This window comes from Schistocerca serialis, chromosome 1, assembly GCF_023864345.2.
Source record: "Schistocerca serialis cubense isolate TAMUIC-IGC-003099 chromosome 1, iqSchSeri2.2, whole genome shotgun sequence".
Lineage (NCBI taxonomy): Eukaryota > Metazoa > Arthropoda > Insecta > Orthoptera > Acrididae > Schistocerca > Schistocerca serialis.
The window spans coordinates 787,201,054-787,220,710 of NC_064638.1; the positions used below are offsets into that span (position 1 = coordinate 787,201,054).

Genomic DNA, 19,657 nt, shown 5'->3' on the forward strand with positions numbered 1-19,657 from the left:
TTGTAATTTACTTAAGAGATTTCTGTGGCTCACACAGTCATAAACTTTTGACAGGTCACAGAAAATCAGAAAATGCCAGTATCCTCTAATTTATTATTTAATGAATTAAGTACATTCTCATTGTAAGTGTAAACAGCTTTCTCAATATCAGAACAGGTAAGAAATCCAAACTCTGACTTGGACAATATATTATTTGCAGTCAGATGCTTAAGGAGACGCTAGAACACCTTTTAAAGTATATTTGAGAAAGCTGGCAAAAGTGAAATTGGTCGACAGTTTGATGGTATCTCTTTATCTCCCTTCTTGTAAAGACGCTTAACTTCAGGATATTTTAACCAGTCTGGAAATGTTTGATTGATAAGAGATTGATTTGCAAATAATTTAAGATAGAAGTCAACTTGCATGAGCACTCTTTGATTAACTTCCTTGATATTTTATCATACCCAGTGGAATACTTAGATTTTAATTATTTTATGGCGGATGCCACTTCTTTGGGAGACGTGAGTGTCATTTCCATTTTACTGAAGTTATTTGTAAAGATTGATCTCAGATACTCCATTGCACTGTTCACCGAACCTGATGACCCCCAGCTGTCAGTAACAGAAATGAAATACCTGTTTATGAGGTTTGCAACACTACATGTATTTGTCATCAAACTCTCATTTATTTTTAGAGCTATCTGTTCCTTTTCGTGTTTGGCCCCACCTGTCTCTGTCTTCACTATATCCCATACAGTTTTTATTTTGTTGCCTGATGTAATTATCTTTTTCTCATAATAAAGCTGCTTCGATTTCTGTGGCTGTGACATGTTTATGCTGCTGCGGCGTTGCCGGTACGCCACATATCCTTGTTCACATCACTGCGCACAGCACGTTTTCCTTTGAGGTCACTGAATGTGTGTTTAGGCAGCGTCATGGTATCGTTTCACCGAGATTGGGCAGTAGGGAGACTATGCTAAGACTATAGGCCACAGCCGATTTGTTGTTTGGGCTTGGTCCCCAAATGGATGACAAGGTTTCAAATTTTAGTAGGACGATGAATAAGAGCTTGAAATCCGAATACGCTACCTGTGGTGTGACTTCTCACACACTCTACCTTACTTTCATCAAAGTTTTGCTGTGCTGTTTGTGACACTTTAAGCGGTCTTACAGATGACACGGTTCTTTCCACAAAATAGTGTTGAGCTGCATTTCGTATTTCAGAATTTTTTGTTATTCTTTAAATTTCTTCGACACTGCACGAACTACTTTGTCGGATGAATACTTAATTAATACATCACACACTAACGAGTCAGCATAAACCTGTTTGTAACTCTCATTTTTGCAAAAAAATCTGTCACTCACGGGACTGCCTACCGAGGTCACTTTCCCAGGCAGCATGTGACTAACATCACTTCTTGTGATAATGAAAAATTCTAGCATGGACGGCACAGGATGTGGTTGCTGTTCGCAATGCTTAGAGAGTAAATTATACTCTAGCTAATCTCAAGACTCGGGAGTTTCGAGAGGACGTAACTCTGCAATCGGTGCCACAGTTCCTTGAATTTCGGCTTCATGATTACTGATCTTAGTGGCTGTGTCCTCACACACACCCTAAGTTAGAATCCTCGTCGCCAACGTTACAGGTCACTTAATACAAGGTGACAATCATTGAACTAAAAGAAATAAGATCGTCATGACCTCTGAACTGTTAGCGCTAGGACGTTCAAACTGCACTGTTGGCCGCGGGGTATGATGGAAATTAGTATGCGCATGCGCCTTGTGGTTTAGCGAAGCACAGTTTAATTTGGACGGGTTCGTCAATAAGCAAAATTGGCGCATCTGGTGGACTGAAACCTGCATTTCGCGATCCAGTCTCTCTTCACCCCCAACGTTTGATATGTGGTGCGCAATTTCCAATCACGGCATAATCTGTTCGATATTCCTTGACAGCACGGTGGGTACCGAACGGTACATGAAGGTTTTGGAAGATGATTTCGTCCCCATTGTCCAGAGTGACCATGATTTCTGCAAGATGTGATTGTTGCGAGACGGAGCTTTACCTCATCGCAGCAGGAGAGTGATGTCCTGGAGGAGCACTCTGGGGACAGCATTCTCGCTCTGTGGCCTCGACTGGCCGCCATATTCTCCGGATCTGAACACAAGCAACTCTTTTTTGTGGGGCTATATTAAGGACAACGTGTACAGCAATAACCCCGAAACCATTGCTGAGCTGAAAACAGCCATCGGGAGGTCATCGATGACATCGATATTCCGACACTTTAGCGGGTAGTGCAGGATTTCGCTACTCGTATGCGTCTGATCACTGCCAAGGATAGCAGGCATATCGAACATGTCGTAATCTAAATCCGAATGTCTGTGGTAACATTTAGATGTCGAGAAAAGTGTGAGCACGCCGTAGTTTGTAACTAATTTACATTTTTTCTTATAGTTCCATCTCTGTATTTCAAAACTCCACGCTGCGTCGTCGTAATTTGAAAGCCAAGAGATCGAGATCTTCGGGCTTCAAACAAATCCATAAAGTATTTCAACTGAAATCTAGTAAACAGCCATGTCACAACATTACGGAATAAGCAAGACAGAGACTTCGGCACAACACGATTCAAAGTGTCTTCCAGTTATCTGGTGGCGAGGTCTTAACTTTGACTTGACTTCAGCAGGCAGGCCAATATGATGGCTTTCTGATGCTGCCGGAGAATTCGTTGATAGCGGAATCGACCTCACTGTCGAATGACAGAGCTATAGCTATGAGGATTGGAAGATCCACTTTTTATGCTTCAAAACGGTGGAGCAACTATATTGAAAATGTGTATTTAGAGCTACATGAGCTTGTTCTCCTGTATTCATTCCTCCAAGAGGACGCTGATAGCTGAAAGACAGCCCAGTCTTTCACATACCTACAAAAAACGCAAGTCGTTGCGTAGGACAACATTCATTCATATGCATCTATGGTTAACTGTCATGAAGTCCGCACAATTCTTTAAACAGAGCACTTTCTCCACGAACGCAATGTTTGTACAGAGCAATGAATGTATAAGGCAGACCAAATTTTAGTTTTAATGGATACTTATAATTACATGGTAGGAAAACTAAGAGAAGGTGAAATACAAGGAGAACTGGTGAATTTTGCACAGAACTCAGGTTAATAATAGCAAACATTTGTTTAACAATCACGAAAGGTTGTGTATGTGGTTGAGATCGAGAGACTCTGGAACGTTTCAGAATGATGATGTGATGGTAAGCCAGAGGTTTCAAAATCCCATTTTAAACTCGTGTTGTGGTATAACGGAAATTCGCGGCAATTTACAGCAGGTTTCTGTCCATCCCGTTGTATGCAGATGAGGAGGTAAAGGTACGATAGCTATTAAGTCATTGGATTCCGAAATGGTTTTCTTATTTAAATATGATGTTTTGCTAATTTTTGCATATAAATATTTTTTTTCTATTTGTTTCATATCGTCATCGTGTGGCTCTGCCCTTATCTCCGGTAGCATCTTCGTCGCTGACGCCGGAGACAATAAGTCGACCACTGCCACACAAAACCCGACGACCAGCGCAGAGAAGAATATCCTACTTACGACTGTTACTCTTTGCCTTCAACTGAATTACTTACGAAAAACGTTGTAAGTGAAAAGTAAATGAATGTCGTTGTATTCATCGACTAACGTGTAACGTGATTATGTAGCAGTATGCATGTTAATGTCTTGCTGTCAAGAGCTGTCACAAACTTGTGTATGCTACGATGTAATAAAGTCAGCTAGAAGTGAAGATTATTGTGTTCGACTTCTCATTCAAGAAGCAAACAGTAATCATTTATTTTGCAAGATCCTGCGGTAAAATCACTTCCCTGTTTTGTGTGATGCTTTTGATATTTGAGAATAGTTTGAGATAGATAATGAACGAAAATCTGCCAGTTCAGCTATAATTTGTTCACGGAGCTGCCCATTCCAGAGATAGGCTTTATTATTGGGAATTTTCGATGAAGTTAATGTTTTTACTAGGTCAACGGAGAGTGTTTATGCTCAAGCCAGAGCCTCTGAACGATAGAATCTGCAAATTCCTTTCCACGAAACAAAAATATAGTTAAGGCCTACACACTGGGTAACCGAACACGGTCAATAAAGATTAAATCAAATACTTACTTGAGTGCAAAGCTTATTAACTGAAAACACAACTTCTGCAATACTTATTCAGCGGAATCAGAGGCTACAACGCAGCAACTCAGACCCTCATAAGAATTTATTGATTACTCATTGCAAATTAAATGTACAGGAATCGTAAGAAGTAAAAAGTTTGGATGATGTGTGGTTAAGATAAGAGAACCAGACGTAGTTCAAAGTTTTATATGAAGCATTATGCAACGACTGACAGAAACAGGAAGAGAAACGCAACATAAAATGGATGGGAAGCGTTCAAAGATGATGTGATGAAGGCAGAAGAGTAACAAAGGATAAAAAACAAGTCCCAGTAGAAGTTGTTCGATAACATACGAGATATGGAATGTAACTGACGAGAAGAGAAAATATAAAAATAAAGCAAATGAAACAGGCAAAATGGAACACAGATCTCTAATAATTGAGATTGACAGCTTAAAGCTGGAAATTATATATAGAAGAGCTTTAGAAAAAAAATGAACTTGCTGATCTAAGTTGAAATAAGGCACCTGGAGTAGACCAAATTAACATCTCTGGGAGAATCAATCATGACAAAAAAATTCCACCTAGCATGCAAGATATATGGCACAGGGGTATAAGCCTAAAACTGCAAGAGGAATTCAGTAATAACAGCTCCAGATATGGCAGATACTGGTAGTTCCTTCAGTTCAATAAATAGTAGTTGCAAAATGAATAAACTATGTACTTACAGGAAAGCAGAAGCACTAGTAGAAACTGCCGTCGTGGATGATCGGTTTACATTCCTGAGATAAGTTGGAACATGCGAAGCAGTGATGATCCCACGACTTATGTTAGACAGTTGAATGAAGACTGGTGGACTTAAGTTAGTAGTGCTTCTAGAGCCAGAGAAACCGTTTGGTAGTGTTGAATGTAATAGACTGTGTGATATTCTGAAGGTAGCAGGGATTAATTACAGAGAGGGTAATTCTATCTGTAACTCGTATGCAACCCAGACTGTAGTCATATTTGTTGAAACGCATGACAGGGAAGCAGGAGTTAAGAAGACCGCGACACGGAGTTGTATACTACCCACGTTATTCAGTCCATACACTGACCCACCATTAATATTTCCTGGAGCAGCTGTGGACTTCGACCACCATTTGTTACTTATTGCAGGTCAATACTAAAGAAATTGCAGGAAAGTAGGAATTTAAGATGGGACCCGGATGAGTTGAAAGACCCAGATGTTGAGAGTTTCAAACCATGATTTAGGCAACTGATATAGGGAAAGAAATATAATAAAAGAGGAACTGGTAACTTTGTGTGATGACGTGGAGAAGGAGGAAATTGAAGAGAAGGAACTTCGATATGTTGAGAGAAACAAAGTTCCTTGAGATGTTTACACAGAGTATCAAGCAACGATTGGCTGAAACAGAAGTAACGAATACTAAAGATGGAAGGATAGGTCAACGAGAAGACATAACGAGAGCAGCAGAGGATCGAATAGGTCAAAAGACAAGGTCTAGTAGAAATCCTGGTTTGTAAGATACATCAACCGTGGTAAAATTCAACAGTTTGTGTTAGAGCGTAATAACATGAGGAACTGAATTTAACTGTTGACAGGAGAAATAAAAATGCAGCTAATAAAACAGCAAGTGACAATACAGATATCTAAAAAACTAAAATTGATGGGAAGTGCAAAACGACAAAGCAGTAATGGCTAGAGGAGAAATGCACAGCTGTTGAAGTACGCATGGCAATGGGAAAGATAAATGCTGCGCTACACGAAAATAAAATAAACGTTTAGAGAAGAAAGAGAAAGGTGTGTGAATACCAAGGGCTCAAATGGCACGCGAATGCTACGTGAAGAACGGAAATCCGAAATTTAGAAGGGCAGTACAAATGAAAGGAACTTAAAGTGAATAGGATTGTTTGTGGTATCCAATGAACACATTTGCCCTGCTCTTTTCAATTAGCTGTGAAGCTTGGTAGCAGCCTCTGTACCCCGGATGTGTATTAATAAACGACAGGAACAACTCTCCATCACCCGATACCAATTTCAGGCCCCCGATCCAACGGCTCCCAAACCCACAAAAAAAATTTCCTCATATTTCAAGCAATTATCGATTAAATATAAAATTTTAAAATTCTGTATACGTGCTGAGACTATATATCTCACGACACATAAATTGTCCAGACTATATTCATCCATTATTTGAGAACAAAAGCACTTTCAAGCAGCAACAAATTTTACATATAATTTCCATTCTTTCCGAAGTTTTCATGTCGGGAACAAGCCGAGATGCTGTTTGTGTTTGCGTGCGGCCAACTAGATGGAAACTGCCGAGAGGCAGCACTGTTACATCAAAACAAGACACCAACCACAATATTTCAAGTCCTTTTTGGACGTCTGTGTGATCATGGGTCCTTTCAGACAGACGAACGTGCCGGGAGGCGGATTACTGTGCGTACAACTGATTTGGAACTCGTACTAGGGTTCATCTCAGAATCGTTAGAACACGGTCCTCCGAATCTGGTTTACTCATAGTTCGCCGCCTCACTGCACATTCGTGTGTTTGAAAGGGTCTAAGATCACACAGACGGCCAAAAAGAGCTTGAAATTATGAATAATGTGGTTGGTGATTGTTAGGGTATTTGCTCTGGTGTAACCTCTCGAAACTTCCCATCTGCTTGGCCGTATACAAACATCATCTCGGCTTGTTTGAGACATGAATACAGGACCATTCTACTGCTTACAGTACGCTCGCAGAGTCAATCAAGCAGCCTAGGCGCTACAGTCTGGAACCGCGCGACCGCTACGGTAGCAGGTTCGAATCCTACCTCGGGCATGGATGTGTGTGATGTCCTTAGGTTAGTTAGGTTTAAGTAGTTCTAAGTCCTGGGGGACTAATGACCTCAGAAGTTAAGTCCCATAGAGCTCAGAGCCATTTGAACCAAGCAGCCTATAACACGCAAGGAACAAACAGCACTTCACCAGAGGAACTTTCATTTGCCAGAGCCATCTACCGTGGCAATGATGCGTTTCCAGACACAGGTTCGTAGGAACTTTTCCCATTTCCAGTCAGGAATCCGTTCCTGCAGTTTGTCGATTTTATTAATGTTCATGCTGTATAAGCAGACTCCGGCGTCACTGGGCGTTCTCTCGCTCAGGGGCCGTGACGTAACACTTCACGACTATGACCACTTCATGCAGAGCTGTCACTTGTCTCTCCGGGACGCAGTTTACCAAGTCAACGATAGTGCCCTGACTGCTAGCCGTCAGAGGCAGCAGAGCTGCGGGTAGCTGACAGTTACATCGCGATGTGCTGAGTATGGCACCATTTTCTGGTTTGTGTTTATACCTCACATGAGGTCAACGCCCTTTGACCCGGACAGAAAATGTTCCAGTGATGATGAAAATTGCATCAATGGATTAGACACTGAATAATGATCAATATAACTTAAGTGATCGGAGGCGTACATCGCGAACCGGGGGCTTAATGATGCAACAGATGGCGCTTTGCGCTTCTCTAACTAGCAAATGGCAAGCGTGCTGCTAAAAAGACTACAGCACGCGTACGGGATTGCCATTTCGTGCAAAATATTTTTCTCTAATTTCGGAAAAGTAAAACCGGCGTATACTATTAAAATACTCTAACTAAGCCAAAAACGAAATCGCAACATCATATCATGAAAAATGAGAATATTTCAATCATTTTGTGGTTTGAATACGGTAAATGCGTACATGTAGTACAGATAAACAAATCATTAGTTGCTCAGAAAAATTGGATGATTTGTTCTATAGAAAGAGCTTCAGAAATTGAGCAAGTCAGTAACGCATTGGTTCTTGTTTGCCCCTTATGCAAGCAGTTATTCAGCTTAGCATTGATTTATAATGTTGTTGAGTGTCCTCCTGAGCGATATCGTGCCCAATTTTCTCCACTAGACATGTTAAATCGTCAAAATCCACGGATGGGTGAGGGCTCTGCCCACAATGCTCCAAATACTATCAATTTGGAAGAGGTCAGGTGACCTTGCTGACCAAGACAAGCACGAAGACAAGCAGTAGAACCTCTTGGCGCGTGCGGGCGGGAATTTTCTGTCTGAAATGTAAGACCACGATGGCTTTCCATTAAGGGCAACAAAGCATGGCGTAGAATGTCATCAACGTCGTAGTTGTCTCGGACTGTATGGTGAGTGACAGCCGGATTGGTATCCCACCACTCTTCGGGGCATTTCCAGACAAGTCTTCCCTGGTCGTAGTGCGAAGCGGGATTCGTGAAGACAACTGTGATTAGAGGCAGAATGTGCCAGACAATACTACAAATATGCTGACTGCTGTGCACAGGTCAATGGCAGTCGGCGCAAGACGCACTTCTCCACGACGAGGAGCTTGAGGATGACCTCCCAGATCGAACACCGTCATGTGTCGAATCGCTGCCAGGACAACTTGGTGCACCATTTCACTACGATGGTTATCAACAGACATGCTGCCTCATACACGTTCTTGATGCTAAGGATATTTTCCCTTCGGCAGCCAAAAAGAGAATAAGAAGAACTTAATGGTCCTTGCGGCCACTGATCTACCATTTGCACGTCAGATCGATGGTAAAGATGCGTCTGGGACTGTAATTGTCGCTCTGGCGATTACTAGGTTCTCTCGTTCCGTCGCTTGTACAGGTCGACCGCTTCGTTCTTGACGCTGTATGCGACCATGGTTCAGCCATTCTTTCCATAAACCTGCCTGCCACTTTAGGAAAATAAAATAGATGAATTGTTTAGGAAATTTAAAAAGGCTTATAATTCATGTGTAACTTGTCGCCTTAAAGGAATTTTCTTTGTAATTCAAAACCTGATCTCAAATTTTACTATTCTATGGTATTTTCGAATTTACGGATAACTTAAATTAGCATTTATGTTTCAAAATATACTAAGTTAGCTCATATGTTTTGGCCTCTGTTGTATGTGTATAACGTGATATTTTGTCTTATAGCATATGCTGAATGAATGTTACTTTTCAAAACAGTTCTTTAATTCGCTTTTAATATTACAGAACAGTAGCTTCTACATCTACGTCTACATTTATACTCCGCAAGCCACCCAACGGTGTGTAGCGGAGGGCAGTTTACGTGCCACTGTCATTACCTCCCTTTTATGTTCCAGTCGCGTATGGGTCGCGGGAAGAACGACTGTCTGAAAGCCTCCGTGCGCGCTCGAGTCTCTCTAATTTTACATTCGTGATCTCCTCGGGAGGTATAAGTAGGGGGAAGCAATATATCTTTTGTTAATTAGTGACAACGCTTTCACATTAGCCAAATGAGAGGGTCCCCGAATCAGTCCTATGACTCTGGTATGGTCTAAAGTAGTTATCGATCCTCAGTTCACGGTACTTAAGATTGGGGTCATGTATTAAACCGATTTTAACACTCGAAATATGGATTTCTTATAGGAACGCAATGTAGCGCGAATCCGATGTGGGTATGTAATCACCGACGTAAAGGCAAGGGATTAGTGTGGCATTCGTGTCTTTCCGACTTGCGTACGGTAAAAGCGGAAACGTAAACTATGGCGACGTTATTACCAAATGAATCTGTACAGGAGCAACGACTTATTCTCTTTTGGGCTGCCGAAGGGCAAATATCCTCAGAGAATCAAGAACGTGTATGGAGCATCATGTCTGCTGATAACCATCGTAGTGAAATGATGCACCAAGTTGTGCTGGCAGCGATTCGGCACATGACGGTGGTCGATCTGGGAGGCCATCCTCAAGCTCCTCGTCGTGGAGAAGTTTCGCTAACTCAAGTGCGAGACACTCGGAGCACCTGTCCTGTAGTATTGATATCTCTCTCGGCGATTATCACACCTTCGGTCACTTAAACGCCTTGGAGATTAGATAATACTCGTCGGAAGAGGATGTGCAGCAGGCAGTTACGGAATTCGTCATGCAGCAGGACATGGTGTTTTACTAAACGAGTGTATTCAAGCTGGTGCTTCGGTGGAATGATTTCTTCAGTTCTCACAGCGGTTTTGCCTGATTGGCTTACCGATTCTGGTGTGGATAACCTTCGTACGGAAACTTTTTCAAAGCCCTTACACATTTTCTGGAGTACTGTATGGGATGAATGGAATCACCATGCAATCAGGAACGTTATGTTGTTGCCATAAATGCGTCTTAAGTATAAAAATAAAGTGAAAGAATTTCATATATATTTTGTAAAGGGTCAAAGATATTGTTGTTAGGTGATGCGAATGGGAAATCGGTAGTGAAATTATATCACATAGAATATAAAGTATAAGAAAGCGTATTTTTCCGACTGGACAGGGTTATAAGAGCGGCTGGGCTGCTTTACCTGGTGGTGACGCAGTGCGCGGCGGTGACCAGCCAGTTCTCGGAGAGCACGTTGGCGCCGCAGTAGTGGCTGCCGTTCACGTGCAGAGACGCCAGCGCCGGGAACTCGTGGTCCTCCGCCGGTTTGCCGTTCACGATGCGGCCACCGTGTCCGGACACTGCATCGCGACAGACAACTCTGAATGTCTATCACAACACGTAGTGAATAATACCTACTACTCATGTGTAAGATGGCCTTTGACTTACTATCCATTAAATGTACATGCTGTTACGCGACGTCCCACTAGCACTGAAATCAAATGAGATGTTGCGAGATTGGGAGCCACACCATTTAGTAAACTTCGGTGACGATGTCGTGGCTAAATATCGTTCCTTTTTCCGTCCTCTTCTCAAGGAAAGTTCCTGCGCTCAAATTATTCTTGGGACTAACTGAAACCCGGAGTAGAAAGCTCTGAAACATTTAGCCGGTCATGCAACGTGTATCGGAAAGACAAATTAGATGCAATAGCAGTGGGAGTGTTCATTGCAGCTGAAAAGAATAGTTTTTCGTTGAGGCAGAATTTGAGTGTGACAGTGAAGTTATCTGGTCGCGTATAAAAGTCTACGTTAAACCAAGTAAATTATTGAATTTTTTTACCGACCACCCGATTCAACTATGAAAGTTTTAGAGTCACTTACGGAAAGTCAACGATTAGTAGGACGGAAATGCCCAGGCTATATAATATTAGTTGGAAGCGACTTAAGACTACGTCAGTGGATTCATTACGGGGGACAGAGACTCTTGCGAAGTACTTTGAACATTTTTTTCCCGCAGCTAGTTCGACAGCCAACATGCAGTGGAAATGTTTGAGACATTGTAGCTACAAACAGCCCTGAATTTGTCGACGGCGTCAGATTAGAGCCGGGGATTTTTGATCATGATGTCATGATAGCCACTATTTCGATGAAGCTAATGAATCTATCAAGAAAGCTAGGAGAGTATTTCTGCTAGAAAGAGCAGATAAGGACTTGTCAGCATCTCAATTAGGCAATGGATTGGCATCATTTAGTTCAAGTATGATGAAGGTAGAGAAATTATTGGCAAAGTCTGAATGGATTGTAAATCGTGCTCTGTAGAAATATATACATAGTAAGTAGATTAAGGACAGAAAAGAACAACTGTGGTTGAGCAAGGAAATTCGGAAAATACGAAGAAGCAAAGGCTGTTGCAATCTCGTTCCGTAATACAACGCACAAATGACGACAGCTAAAGGTTAGTAGAAATTAGTTCTTCTGTAAAAAGTCTATGTACGAAGCATACAAATACTACCGTCGTACCTTATCAAAAGATCTGGCCGAGACTCCGAGAATATTTTGGTCCTATGTCAAATCACTAAGCGGCTCTAAGGCTTTTATCAGTTACTCGTTGACCAGTCTTGTGTGACGGTAGAAGATATCAAAAGGAAAGCCGAAGTTTTAAATTTTGCGTTTGATAAGTCGTTCACGCAGGAGTAAAAGCATGCAGTCGTTTGACTTTCGCGGAGACTCCCGGGGAATGGATGACACAGAAGAGAAACAGCTGAAAAGGTTGAAAACAGATAAGTCGCCAGGTCCAGGTGGAATCCCAGTTCGGTTTTACAAAGAGTGCTCTACTTCAATGGCCTCTTACTTATCTTGCATTTATGGCGAATCTCCCGCCCAGCGCAGAGTCCCAAGCGACCGACAAAAAGCGCAAGTGAGTCCTGTTCATAAGAAGAATAAAAGAATGTACCATAAAAATTATAGGCGAATATCTTTAACAACAGTTTACTGCAGAATTCTTGAACAAGTTCTGAGTCGAGTACAACAAATTTCCGTGAGACGGAAAAGCCTCTGTCCATAATTTAGGGCGGTTTTAGAAAATATTGCTGGTGCGAAACTCAGATTCCCCTTTTCTTCTTGAGAGCCGTAGAAGCAGGGCAACAGGCATGTTCCATACTTCTAGATTTCCGAAAAGCATATAACACGGTACCGCACTGAGGCTCTTAAGAAAGGATACGAGTACGTGGTTTCCCAGACATGGAGTGCCCCGGGGAAGGGTGATAGGACCATTATTGTTTTCTATACACATAAAATATATGTCGTGTTGAGTGTTACTTAAGTAAATAAATTAGTGAAATCAAAGTGAACTAGAAATTAGAATATAAATGGAAAACTTGGTTTAGTTTAGAGAGTTACATACTGGCATTCAGCGGGCAGAACAGAAGAAACAATGACCGTGGAGTCAGCGAGTTCCACATAAGCGGGCGCTGTCGATTCAGCCGTCAGGGCATCGCCCGACCGGCTCACGTGTTTCTCAGTTGTCGCTTGTGAGCAAAGGCCCTCGCCTACATTCCAAGAGCCAATGACCGACGTCAAGAAGATTCTTCGAGAAGCTTTTCAACGTGACGGAAGAGGCAATGACCGGCTCACGTGTTTCTCAGTCGTCACATGCGATCAGAGACCCCCGCCTACATTTCAAGAGCCAATGACCCAGGTCAAGAAGATTCTTCGAGAAGCTTTTCAACGTGACAGAAGAGGCAATGGCCGTGAAGTCGTTCACCTCCAGTGAACTGAATAAATACGCGAGACGCGGTGGGCCCGACAGTTGAAGACAGAGGAAGACAGATGAAGACAGATGAAGACAGACGGAGACGAAGACGAGAGACGAAGGAAGAAAAGAAGAGTAGCAGTTGTTTTCAGTCAGTTTCGGTGCTGAAGACCGTCATGCAAGAAGAGACTGCATCATGCACAGACGCACCAAGTCCGCCGCTGTAATGGAATAGCAAGCAGCAGCCGCGGCGCCAGAAGACAGAAGTTAAAAGGTATTGGAAGTCTGGTTTTTACATACCCGGGTGACTCGTGAGGACGGGAAGGAGACGGCCTCACATCAGTAGTCACCTGTGAGCTGGGATGAAGAGCTGACAGCCGAAGACTGGCAAGCTGGAGTCCGTGGTTCGAGTCCGCTACACTGGCCTTCTCCCGCCGCACCGCTCCGCTGGCCGACGCAGAACACACGCGGCCGCTTAGAGACGAGAAACACTGGGACGCCGCACCCAAGGTATCATCCGATGCACGATTTCGCTCGCAATAATTAAACGGGCCACCTCGCGCTGCGCGTCTCCCGTCAGCTGGGCGAGACGGCGACACGAGATTCACACCGCTACGCGTAATCAGACGCCGCCGCCGCCGCCGCTGCCGTAGCAGAAGATTCACAAACGACACAGCTGCCGCTCTCCGAACCAGAACGTCCCAGTAAGATACAGTTGTACGAAACTTTCAATAAAAGTTAACTTATGTAAAAATGATGTTTCATTCGACCTCATACCCGAGCCAAGGAAGAACCCACCCTGCCCACATGTTGTTACGAGAGAAAAGTTAATTTATTTAATATTTTCACCCTGACAGAATGCTTTAGAATGCTCATCCTGACAATTGACAGCATCAAAAGAGAAAACACAGTTACATTGAGTGACAGAAGTGTCACATGTAGTAACACAACTGTTACTTTTGGGTGTCAAAAGCCGTTTCAGTTATTACATTTGGTGTCAGAGAAAAAACCCTTGGCTCAATATGAGGTGTGAATGACAGTCACTAAAGGTCCACAGATAGTATTTTTTAATGTGTGAAGGGATAGAGGTTTGCATAGCAGTCGTAATATTTTCTTTATTTAGAAGTGTATTTTCTCTCATGATTTTAAGAGTTTGTCGGAAATATTTAAACATCTTTTAAATTCAGTATAGGAAGATTGTGTAACTAACAGTTTGTAAAATGATGACACGAAATCGTACAAAGTCAGAGTCAGCACCACAAGCGGTTTCTACTGAGGAAGCTATTCAGATCTTAGTTAATCAGATAGAACAGCTTAAAAGTGATAATAATGCATTATTTAAACAGTTGAGTGAGGTTACGCAAACCAGTTCAATCCCTCCCAACCTAGATTCCTCAGCAGCAGCCTTAGTAACTCCTTTTTCAGGTAAACCTGGCGAGGACATAACAGCCTTTTTTGATGATTTAGTAGCAGCTGCAAAGTTAGGATCATGGTCAGATGAACAGCTCTTACAAATGACAAAGTTAAGATTGACAGGAGAGGCTAAAGCACACGTCTTATACCATGAAGAATTACGGAATGCTCCAACATTTGAGGAACTGAAGAAAGGATTACTTAAACGTTTTCAAAAACAGAACAGCTGTAGATTTTATAGGGAAAAATTACACACTATCACTCAGAGGCAAAACGAGTCGTTAGAAAGCTTTGTAGATAGGATTAGAAAAGTTAATATTAACACCTATCAGTTGACAACTAGTGATGAAGCAAATAAGGTTATTTTACAAGAGGCAGAAGATAGAGCTCTGGATACATTTTTACGTGGGTTACCTCCTGAAACGTCCCGTCGTGTCAGGGCAGAGTTTCCTAAAAATTTAGCAGAAGCTGTATCTGTGGCGACAGCTTTTGAAGAAATTGACATTGCCACCAGATACAAGGAGAAGCGAAATATATTTTCAGCAGGAGTACGATGTTTTAGATGCGATCGACAGGGACATATAGCAAAAAACTGCAGACAACCTCAATGCACTAATTGTCAAAGAATCGGTCACACATTCAAGGAATGCAGGTCTAAGAAAGTTTTTGGAAATAGAAATCAGTTAAACTCAAACGGGAATGTCGGAGCCGCCGCCAGGCGTTCCCAATAAAATTTCATGCCATTAAGGCGAATGTGAAGGCGGAATGCTGGTTATCTGCTACCATACAGGATAAAGAGGCAAGGATACTGGTGGATACAGGCGCAAACGTATCAATAGTAAGTAATGAATGTATTGGAAAAAAGAAATATGACCCTCCAAGGTATAGATTGAGTGGAGTAGGAGGAGGTACAGTTAAGTCATTAGGATGTACATCATTGATTTTCTATATTCACGGTGTACAATTTCAAGAAGATGTAGAAGTGGTAACAAAGGTAACTGACGGGTACGACGCGATCCTAGGGTTGGATTTCCTGAATAAACATCACGCTAAAATCGACCTCAGACAGCAAACTGTAGAACTTAGCGGAATAGTGTTTCAGCTAGGTGACACCGCTGCAAAGGGCCCTCTGCCGCAAGATTTCCCTAACCGGAAGGCGAAATCAACTATACTGCGTGCAACGTCCTTGAAGGTTGATTCGCGGGATCAGATACCATCTGGCTCAGGAAAACTTCTCTGGATGACCGTTGACCACGAAGTACCTACAGATACAGTGTGTCTAATAGAGCCTTTAGAGGAAAATGAGGAATTAGATGTATCACATTGTTTTGTACGTAGGAGTGTTGTACGGGTTCAAGACGTTGAGGGAGAAAGAAAAGTACCGGTACATATTGACAATTTCGGAGTGGAGGACAAAGAGTTGCATAAGGGAATATTAGTGGCTACAGTCAGTACTTTTGAAGAAGAAGATTTCATTTGGTCAGATATTACTGATGGTCAGAAACCAGACGCCTACAAAACCGCATTGCGCCAGAAGATTGAGCATTTGAAAGGAAAGGATAGAGACACGATAGAAGCAGTTTTAGTTGAGTTCCAAGATTTATTTAATGCAGAAGGTCCATTGCCAGCAACAGATATCACACAGCATAGGATCCCAACAGGAAATAGCCCCCCAGTTTATAGGAAGCCTTATAGAGTTGCGCATCACTTACAGCCAGTACTGGATGAATTTATAGAACAGCATCTAAAAGATGGAATTATAGAATATTCTGATTCGCCTTATAATTCAAATATCGTAATTATTCCAAAGAAGTCTCCCGACGGTACGAAACGATATAGATTTTGTTGTGACTACAGACACCTTAACAAACAAACTATCTCAGATGTTTATCCTCTTCCAAACATTACAGATATCATTGACAGTTTGGGTAACAGTAAATACTTTTCAACAATCGATTTACGTAGCGGATATCATCAATTGGAAGTCGCACCTCCAGATAGGCATAAAACAGCATTTTCTACCCCTGGAGGCCACTGGCAATTTAAAAGAATGCCTTTCGGTTTGAAAAATGCACCAGCAACTTTTCAAAGACTACTCGATGGAGTATTGCGAGGACTCAAAACTCAGCAATGTTGTGTATATCTAGACGATATTATTGTATTCTCCAAAGACATTAATGAACATGCTGTGCGTCTGCGTAATGTTTTTCAGAGACTTAGAAAAGCTAAATTAACATTAAATATGGAAAAATGTAGTTTTGCATTGACAGAGGTTACATACCTAGGGCATGTCATTAGTGAAAAAGGAATTAAAACAGATCCTCGATTAATTTCGGCAGTTAAGGACTTCCCAACACCACAACGCGTTAAGGAAGTACAAAGTTTCATTGGTCTCGCATCGTATTACCGAAAATATGTACAAAATTTTGCTGAAATTGCCCGACCCTTAACCCAATTATTGAAAAAAGGTGCAAAATTTCATTGGTCTGAAGATTGTGAATCTGCATTTCAAACCCTTAAAGATAAGTTAACACACAGTCCTGTATTAGCCTACCCAGATTATAACAAAGAATTTATTTTATCCTGTGACGCAAGTGGTCATTCAGTAGGAGTTGTTTTGAGTCAGAATATTAATGGCGCGGAACACCCCATAGCCTACGCTTCGAGACAACTAACAACGGCAGAAAGAAATTATTCCACAACGGAGAAAGAATTGTTAAGTGTTATTTATGGTATCAAATACTTTAAATGCTACTTGTATGGTAGAAAATTCAAGGTCATTACAGACCACGCAGCTTTAAAATGGTTGCTTGGATTAAAGGATCCATCTAGTCGTCTTACCCGTTGGGCCCTATGTCTTTCCGAAATGGATTTCGAAGTTATCCATAAACCAGGCAAAAAACACACGAATGCAGATTGCCTAAGTCGGAAAATAGCACTTTTGGAAGCAACAGGCCGAGATACTGAGGACTGGAGAAAGGCACAAGATGAGGATACAGAATGTAAAAAATACGCAACTCAAAAACAATTTTGCTTTGAAGATGGTGTATTATGCCGTAAAACAAAACTTGGACCGCGAATTGTTGTTCCCCAACACCTTAGACAAGAAATAATGGCAGAGGCCCATGATCATATCCTTGCAGGACACGGTGGACAGCGGACAACCGAAAGACGAGTAGCAGAGCGATTTTGGTGGCAAACCAGAAAGCAGGATGTTGCGCAGTACGTTCGTAATTGCATTGCGTGCGCACAACGAGCTGAACTTTCTCGTTCAAAAATACCCTTACAGAGACTCCCCGAGGCTTCATGTCCATTTCAAATCTGCGGAATAGATCTCTACGGGCCATTTCATAAAACACCTGCTGGTAATAAGTATGTTCTTACAATTATCGATCACTTTTCACGCTATCTAGCTATGGTGAGTCTCCCAGATCAGCAAGCAAATACAGTTGCCCAAGCTTTAGTTAACAACTGGATACTTAAATTTGGAGTACCTGAAGCTATTATCACAGATCAGGGATCTAATTTTATGTCTGAATTAATGAAACAGCTATGCCACTTATTAAAAATACGCAAATTACGCACAACTCCGTTACACCCTCAGTGCAACGGGCGCACAGAAAGAGTTCATCGGACAATTGGCAAGATGCTTAGTTATTATATTAACGAACAACATTCTAATTGGGATACGTATTTACCAATAATCGTGTCGGTATACAACGCCAAAACGCATGAAGCAACTGGCATGTCACCTTATGAAGTGGTCTATGGAAAAAAAATGCCGTCCCCTTTTGATGTAATCAGGCAGAAAAACGGAAAAGTCGGAGAAACAGTAAGAGATTTCAGTCGAATGATGAAGGATGTATGGAAAAAGGTTCAAAAATCTAATACAAAGGCTTTGGAACGACAGGAAAGATTAGGTAATACCCAAGCTAAATATCCAAATTACAAAATCGGTCAGTGGGTTATGCTTTCAACTCCTTACATAGCCAAAGGAAAAACGAAGAAATTTGTAACAAACTACAGAGGTCCTTACCAAATTATTGAGATCACGTCACCAGTCAACGTTAAATTGCAACTGCCCACCCGAACTACCATTGTCCATGCAAGTCGTTTAAAACCTTTTAAGGGCGCTCCAGATGTAATTCCTTCAACAACAGTGTCTGCTTTTCCGAAGGGTGGAGGAAGTTTCCGTAAAGGAAAAAGAGTGGCCACGCCAGCACAACATACACACATGGCACCATACAATCTTCGACCAAGAGTGCGAATGTCCTAGTGGAATCTTAGTAGACTGTGGATAATATACAAATGTGAATAATTAATAAATGATAATGGTTTATTTTTTAAGAAAAAGAAAGTTGAACGTAGAAACATGTAGATCTTGTAGTTAACAATGTATTTCCTCTTTTCTTTGTTTTTGTTTTTACTAGGTTTGTAGGTTCATAACCATGTTGTTTGCTTTTTTCAGAAAACGCCATGCAAGCATTTCCTACACAAAACCTATCCTACCTCAATGACTCCCTTGACAGTTCCCTTCTGAAGTCATTAGATATGTTCATAAACTCACAGCAAGGCAAATTTGATGCCAATGTAATGATGCAACATGTCTTAAAATTAAAAGGTGAACGCAAACTAAAATTATAATGCTAGGAACGGGTATATCTGGAACCTTTGTGTTGGTGTTTCTGCTTTGTACAGTTTTCTTTTATTTAACACGAAAAAATAAGCCAAATAATAATATACCACTTCATCAAATCCCTGTTAACTGGATACCACACTCTTAACTGGTGTACTTCAGCAGTTACGTTTGAGCATTAATGTATTAATTTTGTTTATTGTACTTCATTCTTTATTAAACAGTCTCTTGTTAACATAAACAATACTGTAGAATAGATATTCTTGCATTAGTATAGGGTAGATTAAACAGCTGTTGCTCTGTAATTTTCTAAGTGCACAATACATTATTTGTTTATTCATTGTCATCAAGATTTGTTACACTTATTACAACCATTTATGTAAGAACTATGTGATTCATGACTGTACAGTGTTTTTGTAAAGTGATAAAGTATTTTCCACATACTTAATGTGAAGCGTGTGTAATCTTCTAACTCGAGAGTTTTCAGTGTTTGTGCTTTTGCCGTGTGAAGAGTGGAGGAATGTTGAGTGGTAAATTCGAGGGCGAATTTCTCCGAAGGGTGGAGGAATGTTGAGTGTTACTTAAGTAAATAAATTA

At 41.5% G+C, this 19,657-nt stretch overlaps 1 protein-coding gene across 1 annotated transcript in view; it reads right to left on the minus strand.

The window, feature by feature from the left end:
* Nucleotides 1-19,657, minus strand: part of LOC126433168 (trypsin 3A1-like) — a 77,202-nt gene that overhangs the window by 38,660 nt on the left and 18,885 nt on the right. The window contains exon 2 of the mRNA XM_050090447.1: nt 10,465-10,621. Within this exon, the coding sequence (XP_049946404.1) occupies nt 10,465-10,621 (157 nt within the window). The remainder of the gene's footprint in view (nt 1-10,464; nt 10,622-19,657) is intronic.